The sequence below is a fragment of the Manacus candei genome, unplaced genomic scaffold, assembly GCF_025592945.1.
Source record: "Manacus candei isolate 608988 ecotype Guabito, Panama unplaced genomic scaffold, ASM2559294v1 h1tg000081l, whole genome shotgun sequence".
Classification (NCBI taxonomy): Eukaryota; Metazoa; Chordata; class Aves; order Passeriformes; family Pipridae; genus Manacus; species Manacus candei.
Genome location: NW_026138129.1, coordinates 1,915,005 through 1,928,337, shown reverse-complemented (window position 1 = coordinate 1,928,337; position 13,333 = coordinate 1,915,005). Strand labels below are relative to the sequence as shown.

The window sequence follows — 13,333 nt, the reverse complement described above, 5'->3', positions numbered from 1 at the left end:
AACTACTAGGAAAATGAGAGAATAAACTCCTGTAAATGGTATTCCCTCCTCTGGAAATTAAGACAATCAGGAGCTAATGAACAGTGATCAAAACATCAGGTAAGGCTAGAGTACATCATATAATGCAAGCTTTACCCAAGAGCAGCCCAAGATAATCAGTCATCCTTATCTGCTTGTGTCTCACTACTCACTTACACAGAAGTGTAATGCTGCTTCTATTCCAGGAGATAGGGAGGGAGGGAGGCAGAGAAAATGATACTTTTGTGACAAACAAGCAGTACTGAAGAGGCAGCTTTTTGCACTAGCTTTTCTAAAGCAAAAAGTAGCAGTCAGTACTAGTTTTACCCATCCAGCAGACATGCCCTATAACCCTCTTTCTTGTATGCCCATTAACAAAGTGTTGCCATGATGCAGCTGAGAACACAGTAGAATTAGACCAAGTGGTAACTGACCATCTTATATTTGCTGGAAGAGAATATGTAATATTGACTTATCTGCATAGTGAGAGCTCCGAATTCAACCCTGCCTATCACAGCAGGAAGCTGTCTCAGCATCAGAGTCAAGAACCCACACCCTCTTTTCCTTGCAAGGGAAAATAAGTGCTAGGTATTAGGATCCAGAGGATGCTTACCTAAACTCAGTACATATCATTTACTTTTTGAGTCTGTTTTTGCTTCATGCTGTTACAGTAATAAAGTGACACTCCATACTAAAATTTCATTTTAGGATCTGGTATCACAATACAAAAACCAAAACTTTTACAAGTGTTCAAGAGATTTATTGCCATTTGGAACATGTTTATTGTTCAAAAACACTGCACTGAAAAAAACCTGTAATGTACACTCTTACATTCCTTGTCATTTTTATCTTTACAGCAATGTAACTTTCAGGCAGGTCATGCAGAAAAACCCCTCTCACAATGAAGTCAAAAACTACTGAAAGGCACTTTGTGTCCTTCAGATCTTAGACTCCCAACACACTAAGTTTTTGCCTGTGTAAGGATTACATACATCTAGAACAACTCAAACAGTAGGGAAAAAATGAAATCCATTTAGAAATTCTCAAAGAATAGTATCAAACTTTGTTGCCTTCCTTCATTCAGTGCTATGCTGTTGTTTTTCCAAGTCTTCTTTAAATAATGTGAGACTTAAAAATGTATGTTAATAAAGTCTCTTACTCAGACAAGGCATGCAGTAAGGGAAGAGGGATGGCTGGTTGCTTCCAGGCTGCCTATCTACACATTTGTTCTTGTAGATCAGCAAGCCACTGCTCAAGTTAAAAAAAAAAAGAGACAGAATAGGAATGAATGCATTCAAGTTAAATGGCTTTTAAGAATATGTTAATACATAGAACAATGATACCACCTACAGTTCTGTTTACTGACCTCTGTTCATGTTAATTTGAAAACTAGTTTTGTCAAATCATCACGGGACACTTTTGTAGACTGTTAGAAAAAAAGTTGGTTTTCAAATATTGCGTGTTATTTGGCTGAGTTGACTTTTTCTTAAAAGGGTAGTTATTAAGGATCTGTAAGGCAGCAAAAATTTAAATGTAATGGTTTACATTGCTGAATAGTACTTTTTAAAAGGCAAGATAAAAAAATTAGTAGAAGAATTCTTGGTGGGGTGGTATTGATATAGGTGTTTCTGTTTTATCCTCACTGTAATTGTCACAGCAACTGTAGATGGCAAGTCTTCCTTGGTTGTAATTCAGGATGAATACATTCCCTGGCTTATTTCAAGTTACATATTTAGTTCTTTTTCTCCAGCCTGCCAAAAGAAGAACAGCTTTTGTAAGAGTGAATACTGAATTACAATGGTTATAAAAAATAAATCTGAACTTACAGTAAAACTCCATTATGAATGAAGGACGTTGGCCAGTGATTGACACAAAGGCAAGTCCACTTGCAGTTTTGCTTAGTCTCATTCTTTAATTTATAGTTCAGGAGGTTTCATCCTCCCATTGCTCCACATTAATTACTTGGAGCAGAAAAGAGAAAAGCCATAATCCTGACTCATCAGGATTGCTCAGGGCAGTGTCTGCACTATTTGCTATGCGATGAGGGTGTGAGACTGATGGCAGTCTGTTCCCCAGTCACATCAGTTGGATTTACCTCACATATAGAACGGTCAGCTCTGAGAGGTTTTGCTCAGCTTCTCTTTCAGACATACAACTCCTTCACATTTCTATGGATGTTTCCATCTCAGGAATTAGTTACCAAGATGGACACATGCAGACTCATCAACATAATGCATGTAACAACCCCCAAAATAGCCAGCATCTGTTGAAAGCCCTGTCTACACCCACCCATGACCATGAGGGCTTCCTGCCTTTTCTATGGGCACACCTCAGACTGTTCAAAGGAGGTGCAAGGTAACAAGTTCAGCCTCCTGACAAGCTTATTAATATGTTTGTAGAAGGTAATGAAGTTAAAACAAGTTCAGAAACCATGCAGAGGTTTGCACCATGGTTAAAAACCACTAACAGGGTATTACAGGAGTCATCAGTTTATGACTTTAAAATGTCAAAGTGTGACTTGCCTGTATTTGATCAGTCGTCCTCCTTGAATAAGTTGTGCGACTTCATTAGTCAAGTGGCATGCAAAAAGAAGCCAATTCCTTGGCTGCACTTTGTAGGCAAATCTCATGAAAGCTAAAGAGTAACAACACAGTGCTGCAAAAGGTAACAGATATTGTTAATAGATTGTAAATATCTGCATTTTACTGAGGCATAATTTTCCTATTAGTGGAATATACTGACAAGTAGAACATTTCTCACTGCTTTTAAGTTTTCCAATAGTCCTACAAATATGTCCACTTTGAGGATCCAATGCAAGCAAAGATACAACAGTGCTTATTTCTCTACAGGGCTACAGCTTCCCAAAAAAATTTATTTTGCTCATACACTATTGTGTGATGAAACTGAAGTCTTTTTAGTTTATCACCCAATCTATCTCAGCCAGAAAATAAGAGTTAATCCCAATGAGACGTGGCCTGTCCTAGAAATTGTCAGAATACTTGTATAAGACCAAGTATTTTTAAAGATACAATTATTTAAATACAGTTTTTGCTGGCAACATATTAAAATGGACTTTAAGAGAAGGAGGTTTCCATCTCCAGGAAATCATGAACATTCAGAAGTGTGAAGCTTTGTTACCTGCTTTCCAGAAAGGTGAGAAATTATTTAAATCTGTTCTCCTATCATAATTACATTTAAATACAGCAAATTACAACCCAAGAATTCACTAGTTTTGTGAAGCTCTGACAGGCTTGAATTAAAAAAAGATTATTTGTATACATACCACACTAAATGTACTTGCAAAAATTAAAGCGTCTCAACTTTGCTGAGCTGGGTAGCTGCCACCAAAATGTTATTTGCAAAACAGTTTCACTCTACTGGAGACTATTTAAAGTAGTCTTCTGTCTCAAGGAAGCTGACTAAGAGATTGAATTACTCTAAGCAGAGCCTAACAATGATGAGGCTATAAATTTTCTTAAACCAAAGGTTTTTGCTTGTGGGAAGAAAAATTACTCAGAATTAAGTTATTAAGTTAGTTAAGGAAGAGACATAATGCCAAAGTTAAGCTAATAAATTAAAGCTACCAGATTTCTGATTCTAGAAAAGAATTTGAATATAAAACAGCAACAGCCATCTAGCCAAAAGCTATACATGTTCCAGGGAAAAGTTGAAAAAAAATATTGCTTGGGCATTTAAAAATAATTTCTCATTTAAAAATAATCTCTCATTAAGAATCACATTAGCCTTTCATAGGCAACTGCTTTGCAAGAAGTTAAGATCTGCTTTGCTGCTTCTTGCACCCTGCTGATCAAGCATTACCATTTCTTTACTTGGTCAGTGTTGGTAAATATTTAAATATTTAAACCAACCACAAAGCATCATTGCTCTTTATACAAAGAATAAAACTGGGTAAAAAGATGTGTTTTAACAAGTGTGTGTACAAGATACCATAAGAATTATACTTTAGAAGACAGTCTGGTGATAAAAACTGCTAGGGCTCAAGATCTGCCTCCCTCTCCCCTCCTGAATAACTTGAAAGCTCTTCGAGAGAGAGCTCTGCAGCTTCTCAGTACCTCAATTCAAGTGGCCTCTGAAGTCATATAACAAGATATTTGATATCTGTGTCTGCTTTGATCACACGTTTGCAGACAACTGATAATATATCACTGCTTGAAAGACAGAAACCGTGTTCTTCAGTCAGTTTACTAACAAGAAGTTTGTCTCCAGTCTTACCAAATGTCATTCGGCCACTAACGATTTCTGGTGATTTCTTCATGTCATTAATAGCAGCAACAGGAAGTCCCCAATTGGCAACTGGCCCCCAAAAGTGCTGTAAAGAGGGGAAACAAAATGTTAAACAAAATCAAAGACCTCCGGCAGTATTCTTACAGTTTTCCTTAGCCACACAAAGCTTCAGGGGACAGGGTTACGGATAAAATTTTCACAAAATGACAGGGACTACTTTTGATGTAAGAGAGGAAAAACTAAATCCTTCTTTCAGTGGGATCTGGTCTTCAGAAAGGAAGGAAAAGGAACCTACTCTGAATATTCTTGCAAACTGGAGAAGAGCTAAAGTCACTGAAATGAAGTTTTGTGTAATTATACCTCAGCAGTCATTACACAGTCTGGTTGGCATTGTCATATAATAACCTCAGATTTACAGCTCACTTCTGTGCAGAGACTTAGCATTTATCTCTTTCAAATATGACTCCTCAAAAATATAATGAAAATACAAGGACTTGCTGAAATGAAGAACTGAAACCATTTTCATATTATGATGAGAATGAAGAAATGCTCAGCAAGCATCTTCTTATGAGAGTTAACACCCTGTCTTTGAAAGAGCAGGGCCATGCAACCAAACCAAACTGTTACCCCGAGCTTCATCTGCAATTGCTCAAACAACTTAGTGATTATTTAAAACTCAGTGATTTGACACATGTAATAGTAGAGCAGGTAGCTACAGGTGTGTACACCCAGAGAAGAACCAGAGATAAGAAGTGGAAAGAATCAAGTCAGAAAAACAAGAGTTTCATTTGGTGGGTATTGTCTAAAAGACTCTGAACTGAGAAAAATAGTGTCATAAGTCCAATTTCCACTACCATTATGAGTAACAAGGCTTCACTAGAATTCTTTCCACGGAAGGTGCACACAGCATTTGCATCAGGTTCTTCTAATGGGAAACTAAGGATTCTCAAGAGTAATTTGGACAGATATGGCAAAAGAGATGCACCTTGCAAGAAAAAGCTTTGTAGATACCAGATGTATCCATTCTTTTGACACTTTCTCTGACTGCAACATGTTTAATGATTTGGAATTATAAGGGGATATTTAAATTTCTTGCAATTTTAATTACAAGATGCTCTTGCCAGTCTGGATACTGGCTTGTAATACTACAGTAAGATTGAAAGCCACACTTGCTTCCTGCAGATTTGGGTTGCAATACAAGAAAGTTAACTACAAAAAGCATAGAAAAAAGTGGGTTTAAGTTAGACATGCTGTTTTGATAGTTGAACCTTAGCACAATATGCAAAACAATGCAGTATTTCTGCAAGCGTCTATAGAATGTGCAATAGTCCAAACTCAGATTTATAACAACAGTATTCTGAAGAATGCAATAAATGCATTTGTCTACTATGTTCCTACTGATGGGAAAACTGACATCTGTAATGGTTAAAGCCTCTCAAGCACATCAGAGGTAACATGGCATAACTGAGAAGAGTCGTGTGGCTACGTGGTATTTATCCTGTACAGCCATATGTACCTATAATGACACTTACACACAAGATATGTAGCAACAGAATACAAACATTCACAGAAAACGAAGTCAGTAGGACACAAAATGTTGATTTAGAGGTTTCAGTGTAGCCATTTAAATAGTTTTAAAGGACAAGAGGACCAGAAAACAAACAACTAATCATAACCATGATTATTTGCCCAGTGAGACAGCAGGCCAACTTGTTTTATCAACACCACACTAAAGTAGACTGCAGACTTTAAGTGGCAAGGTACTACATGTACTTGGTGAGGTTTTTATAGACATTTCAGGAGTCTTATTTAAACAACTGTTATTTCAGAAAATTAAGCTTGATTTTTTCTTGAATCTATGAAACATTTACAGCTTTAAGAATCTTAGTGATGACCTCTGTTTTGAAAAGTAAGTAATCTTGGCATTTTTTCTGAATCAATTGCCATTAGAACATAACCAAATAATACGCTATAAACTATGGACCCCTCAAGTCAGGCTGCACAAGCTGAAGAATCATCAGTTCACATCCCAAAAGTGCTGCAGCAGTAGCTGTCCTATGCTGAATTAGATTTGGAACTTTCTCAGCTGAGATGGCTCTCTAGTTTTAAGTGCTTTTAGGCTGGCACCTCTTTGAAGTTTTAATTAGAATTAAACTACACCTATACAGTTTGTCTTTTGTTTATGTAGAAGAGCAAGTCTTCCATAATATTATGACTCACAGTATAACAGGCATAAAATACCCACTCACAGTTTCAGGAGCAAACTGAAAGGCTCAAGGACAGAAGAGTCTCTAATGAGAGTTATATGTTACATTTATTGTCTGGCATAAAGGCCAATAAAGATAAACCAGGTAGTTTGGTCATGTACCAGTATTGTTATGTAGAAGAATGAGTTACAGACTGCTCTGATGTCCTTAGCAAAGAGTATTAAGAAAATGAAATTCCTTTAATTGAAGGCATTCTGAAGGAGCTAACATTTGGACACCTTAATCTCAGACTTGCAATTAAATGTTACTAGTGCATCACTCATGGAGATTTGTAGGATGCTTTTCAGGTGCAGACAAGGGCTTATCAGTGCTGAGGCAAAAAGACAGCAAGTTACTGAAGTTATGAAGAATGTGAAAACAGAAATCCCCTCCCTTTTCTTACCGTACTGTTCAAGTGCACCATCATTGTTTTCCATTCAAAAAGCACATGGAAAAAAGAAGAAAAAAACGTTAGTTTCCTTCATAATCTGCATAGAGAGAAGTGTACAACAAATAGAAGATAGGAACAAGTCAGGAAGCTGTCATGGCATTAACTTTGATTACTGTATTAGTATTTAAAAAATTCCATTTCCCTCAAGAGCTGTTATTGTGACAAGTGTTTGCTGCACTCTTTTTTCTAGCAACATAAAATCCCATTATAGTCTGTGGAAGACATCCAAGATCTCACCCCAACTAGTTTTAAAGGATACCAAAGACCATCAAGCTTTGTCATGACAAAGCTAAACAGCTGAAATTCCTCAGTGAAAGCTTTGAAGTCACTTGGAATTCTTTGTATACCTATGTAAGTAGGTCAAACTAAAGACTGCCAGAGATCTTACTGTCACTAGGTTTAGGCCAACTGTGGCTGTACCAAACATGAGCTATAACACACTTCCACTGATCTAACATGCAATTACACTTTGGTCATATATAGGGTTTATTTAAGTGATCTAATTTATGTAATAACAAAGATCTATGCATGAAAGTTGGATTACAGCATATATTTAAGATTGTTTGCTACTCAACCTTTTAAAATGCTTCCGAACTTTTAAGCATCTTCTTTATAACAAAGATACTGGTAGGACTTTTAGTTCTAAATTATGACTTATAAGAACCAGCTAACAGGTAGGGTAGTAGAAAGCCTACCACTGTCCTGAGCTGCAGAACACTTTGTAACCATCACTTCCCTCACACTGATTTCCATCTTCTTAGAGTATTATTTCATAAATAGCTATGGTAAGGGAACAGTCAGGTCTACTGAGGAAATCACACTGGACATGCATTTCAGTGAGTCTTTGTTAATAAGCCACAGACTGGTTCAAGGTGCTTTGTTAGGATGCCCTTGACTAGTCTAACCACTTGTTTTGTGTTTTCTTTTTACCTGATCTGCAGCAATAGTTAATTGAAGTTCACAAGACAAGTGCACACTTACATTTTTTTTACAAAACCTTAACTAAATAAGTTCAGGTGTGTCTTCTGGCACAATGTTTTTGTACCAACAGAAGTCAGCCTTAGTTTTTAAAGTGGAAAGTGAAAGCCTAAAATAGAATCAAACTGATGCTATTTTAACAGAGCAGGCAGCTCTGGCTAAGGTCTTGCAAGGTTGTCCTTGCAATCACAAGACTGGAACAGTTATTATACTCCTAGAAGAGGACAAATCAAGGGCATATAGACTCTTTCAGAGGCAAGCATCCAGCCCCAAAACTCTGCAGCCAGTAGAGCAGCAACAAATGCATCATATCCAACAGTAAGGATACTGCAGTATGTGTATACATCTATTTCTGAAGTGACTCTATTCTAAACTAGTTTCCAAGAACTTTAAGAATTACATTCAATCCATTGACAAAGAAAACATTGTACTAATGTTTCCAGAACTGTGGACAACAATTTTTGGATTTACTCACTCAGTTTCCGAGTGTCAGCTTTCTGTATAAGTGTCTGGACATCACAAGAGCTGATCAATACCTTATATTGATAGTACAGTTCATTCCAAAAAGGCTATAGTGGGGAAGATGTATTTTTCAAAGATTTCTGCACATATTTTCCTCATACTGACAATGAGGATATTAATAGACCAGAAATCATTCAGCAAATACAGGTGAATTGTCACCTTTGTTTCCCCCACACTGCCATCCCCTGAGTGGAAGGGGTACGACCCTTCTGCAAAAGAGTTAAGATTGTTCAGTTCTCAGAGCACAAAGACAAGCAGACATTGGGTCCTTCAGCTTCTAGCACAGACCAGAGAGGATGGGTTTTTTTAAAGTTCTTATGTTCTCATGTTTACAAATTTACTAATGAGAACCGAAGATTAGCTAATTCTAGTTATATTACTGATGCTAATTCTTCTGAAGTTCATTTCAATTAAAAGAGAGCTTACATAACAAAAGTGCTCAGGGTTTACAAGGAATGAATTATCTAGTTCAGAGCCCTCTACATTACAGTCACTACATTTGCATTACTGCTGAGTCATCATGAAGAGACATTTCAGAAGTGCCCCAGAAGACTGCACTCTCCATGCTTATTTTTCTATTACTAGATTTTGGGACTCCTTAGGACTCCTTATGCATAATTTGGGCTTCCACCACAAGAAAAGGAAGCTTGTCTAGAATAGCCTATATATCTTCTCTCTGAAAAGAGGAGGGAAGCTGTTTTACTGGATGTTTTTCAGAAGATGTTGGTTTAAATCAATAGGATAAGAAGTAAGAGGATGCTGTTGCCTACAATTAGTGGCTTAGATAATACAACTCTAGTGACAGTTTCCATTTTTAGGATCTTTAGAAGAAATGCAACTTCAAGTTCACAATATATAGAGCTACCAAGGTTTCATATGCTAATCAGCTAATTTTAAATTAACATTACTGCTGCATTTGACAAGAAGCAGGAAAAGTCTACCTACAGCTTACGTTTTTACTGTGTTCTTTTTAAAGCATTAAGACATGGTTAGGGGAAATTTGTATTTATATGATTTACAGTCATTCAAATCACTATTAATCATCACTTGGGAAAAGCCAGATGTGATACTGGCAAAACAATTAATTTGTAATGACAGTTTTGAAAGCAATTTTTCTTGTTTCCTTGTGCAAGATCCAAAGGTAACCCATAACATAATGCAATTCTAATGCCAGATATATCCACCTGAGAAAAGCAGCATGCATTCATTATGTTTGCTCTCATTTTTTCAAGTTGTGAAGGTGAAGCTACTTATTCCAATAGATGTCTGCAAGCTTTGATTGCCCCAAGCTATAATAATGAAGTACTTAATTCCATCACTTTGGGTAACTTCTATTGAGAGTTGAGCAATTCAAAGCACAACAGTGGTATTCCAAACAATACTTCAAATTATTTCCCACAAACAAGCAGTGATTAGATTTTTTGAACAGACACCACAGTCTCAGAGCTTTGAGAAAACTTCTTCTCTATGTGCAAAGAAAGAAGGGAATTTTCCTCAGGATAGAGTCCTGTAGCCTGGGGAATCAATCATCTTCAGGAAGAAATACAAAGAGTTAACTCTCCATTTCTTCTATGGAGAACACAGACAGACTTTTATTGACAGTTATCTAAATTTTCCACTCAACATAAAGCCAACACTAGGAGACAGTTGTCTCCTAGTAAGCAATAAACGATACTGAAAGGCCACACCAGATGGAGCAACTGACTTGTTTGAAGACTAGATGAAATACATCTGAAAAGGTTTTTTTTCAAAAACCTTCTCAGTCTTTGGTGAGGAAAGAGATCCTTCCACTAACTGAGGTGGCATTACGAAGCAGCTGTTATCTCTTCTTGATTTTTGTTTGTTTTTCCAATTATGAAGCACGCCACTGTTCTAATGGCCATTTATATACTTGACATGAATCCTGCTACAATTAAATAAATATTAACATTAACATGCATCTATCAAGCTTACATAATATCCTGAAGACTTTCAATAGGAATCACAGAAGCCTGCTCTGGACCATCTTCATTTTGCTTCAAGGATGTTCTCTTCCATCTCATATTTTACTCATCTTTTTGCCCCACTGTTTCTGTGGATCTTGATTTTGTGAATGCCAAACAAACACTCTACTTAGAATCATAGAATGGTTTGGGTTGGAAGGGACCTTAAAGATCATCTAGCTCCAACCCCCTGCCACAGGCCAGGTCACCTTTCACCAGATAGGTTGCTCAAAGCCCCATCCAGCCTGGCTTTGAACACTTCCAGGGATGGGGAGTCCACGATCTCTTTGGGCAACTTGTTCCAGTGCCTCACTACCCTCACAGTAAACAATTTCTTCCTAATATCTAATCAAAATCTATCCTCCTTAAGCTTAAGGCCTTACTGAGCCTTTATATTATAATCCCTCTTCCATGCAGGCTTACACCATCTCCTGCTGCTTTAACCAAGGCTCCATTTCTCAGATAAACAGATGCCCTGCTACATGCTTGCTCAACATCAAACACTGGTTGCAATAGATGTAGGTAAAACAGTAAGCAACAGCTATAGCAAAAGGTTGCTCAACCACCTTTATTAGAAGCACCCATTTTCATTTGTTAAGTTTTGTCAAACAGCCTGTCAGCCAGAGACTACTCGAGACTCCTCCTGTACAGTGGTTCAACCAGATTTAAGTGTGCTGCAATTGTTCTTTAAGACAGGCTTGTGATTTCAGTTCAAGGTGCCATACTCCTTACAACGGCATGCAAGGCGAAGCTTGACAGAAATAGTGAGCTGTGTGGGAGGCGACTTAAGCCACGTTCCCATGACACCGGGGCTTTAACAAGCCTCTGAAAGGCAGCAGCAACTTATACATACTCGGACATCTAAATAAGCGGTCTTCAGACTGCACCTGTGACCAAACTCGCTTCTGCCCACGGCAGATCCCGGCTCTTTGTGCCCCCGTCTCGGACAGCGGTCACACTGTCCCGGCCCCGGGCTCCCACCCCAAGTGGGGCGGCAGCTCCGCACCGCCGGGGCCGCCTGCTGTCACCGCCGGCACAGGGAAGGTCACGGAGGGGCGCAGCTGCCGCGGCAGCTTCAAACTGCGCCGCGTCGCTTCAAGGTCAAGCCCGGTTTTCCAGGGACGGGGCGGGACACCTTCGGGCCGGGCTGCTGCTGCCTCCTCCCGGCGCCCAGCCGGCGAGGGCGAGCCCCGCGGAGGTCAAATGGCGCCCCGAGGCTGCGGGGGGCTGGGGAGGTCGGGGAAGGGACGCTGGTTGCTGCCGCCGGGGCGGGGCAGAGCAGGGCGACGGGCGCAGAGACGACACCCCCCCGCGCCGCGCTCACCTCATCAGGTAGTCCCTGAACTCCTTGCTGCGCACATAGTCCACGGCCTTACGGCCCAGCGCCCCCGCCATGGCGCCCTCGGCACGGCGCTCCCGCCCGGCCCGGCCGCCTCTCCCCGCGCTGTCGCCGCCGCCGCCGGTGACAAGTGCCCCGTGCACCGCCCGCCCCCCGCTTTACGGCAGCGCGCGCCACCACACCCCCCGTCACCGCGGCGCTCTCACCGCCCATTGGCTGCGGCGGCCCCGCCCCCCGCGCGCGCCCGGCCCGGGCAGAGAGATGGTGGTGGGCAGGGGGAAAGGCAGCGTGCCGTAAAGCAGCGCTGCGGCAGGAGGGGGAAGCCGTCGCACAGTGCGCCCAGGACGGGTCTCCGTGGGCCGCGCCGCCGGCATTCCTCCGCATCCCGCAGGGAACGGTCGCGCGGCGGCTTCCCGGGCCACCATTGGCTGCGGGGCCGCGGCAGATGTCTGCCTATTGGCGCGCCCCGCCCCTCGCGGCGTGTGGCTCCGCCCCCGCAGTCAGGGGCGTGGGAGCGGTGTGGGGGAAAAATGGGGGAGTGCGGGAATGGGGGCGCGGCATGAGCAGGGGCTGCCCGGGGAGTGGTGAAGTCTCCCTCTCTGGAGACATTCAAAACCCACCTGGACGCGTTCCTGTGTCACCTGCTCCGGGTGACCCTCCCTTGGTAGGGGGGCTGGACTAGGTGATCTCCAGAATCACTTCCAACCCTAGCAATTCCTTCATTCTGTGATAATTTCTTCCGTGATTTTACGTGTAATGGTCTAAGATTCCTTCCCTCACCAGCACTTTCTATTTCATACCTGAGCAGAGGTTGCTTACATAGAAGTGAAGATAAACTCTAACCCTGCTAATACTATCTCCATAAAATTTGGGCCATACAAATAAATACCTTTATGTGCATTACTTCTTTTATCTTTGACCGGTGCACTAGAGATAGTGAAAATGGATGTTTATCTCCTCTGCTTTCCAAAGGCTTTCAGCCTCAGTTTCTGCAGTCTAGAACTGGGCTGAGAGTGCAGCCTGGGGCATGCCTAAGCTCTGTAAGAAGCCCCAGAGGCCATAGCTGCTTCATTTCCTTCTGCTTCCCTCTTCCCTGCAGGATCTCTGGTTAAAAAAACCCAAACCAATAACAACAACAACAACAAAAACCAAACCCCCACCCAAAACCAAAACCCCACCCAAACCAAAACCACCCACCAAAAAAAATGAGAAAAAAATGCTCTTCATCCTTCTCCTCCCGTTGCTTGCTCAGAGAACAGTAGGTTTTAGGAAAAGCATTTTCCTTTTTCTATATATATGATATGACATGCATATGACATGACACCCCAAAACCACCCCTGGCTTTACTGAGTGTGATGAAGAGTTTTAATCCCAAAGCCAAAATGTAGCCCAACATATTTCTGTGGACTATTTAGACTCCTATTCAAAAGCAGCAATGTGAATCTGAATGAGGTCTCAAAGAATCATTTATTCTGGTTGATCCAACGTGCAATGACAGAAGGAATGTCTATGGAAATCAGTTCTGTATGTTTGAACAAAAATCTCATGTGGT

At 40.7% G+C, this 13,333-nt stretch overlaps 1 protein-coding gene across 1 annotated transcript; it reads right to left on the bottom strand.

The window, feature by feature from the left end:
- Positions 1 to 756: 756 nt before the first annotated feature.
- Positions 757 to 11,916, bottom strand: MPC1 (mitochondrial pyruvate carrier 1). Its single transcript, XM_051811189.1, has 5 exons — positions 11,767 to 11,916; positions 6,913 to 6,916; positions 4,252 to 4,348; positions 2,541 to 2,673; positions 757 to 1,769 (listed from the first exon to the last, which is right to left on the bottom strand). The coding sequence occupies exons 1-5, from the start codon at positions 11,835 to 11,837 to the stop codon at positions 1,751 to 1,753; spliced, it is 324 nt and encodes a 107-aa protein (XP_051667149.1). The 5' UTR covers positions 11,838 to 11,916; the 3' UTR covers positions 757 to 1,750.
- Positions 11,917 to 13,333: the final 1,417 nt, after the last annotated feature.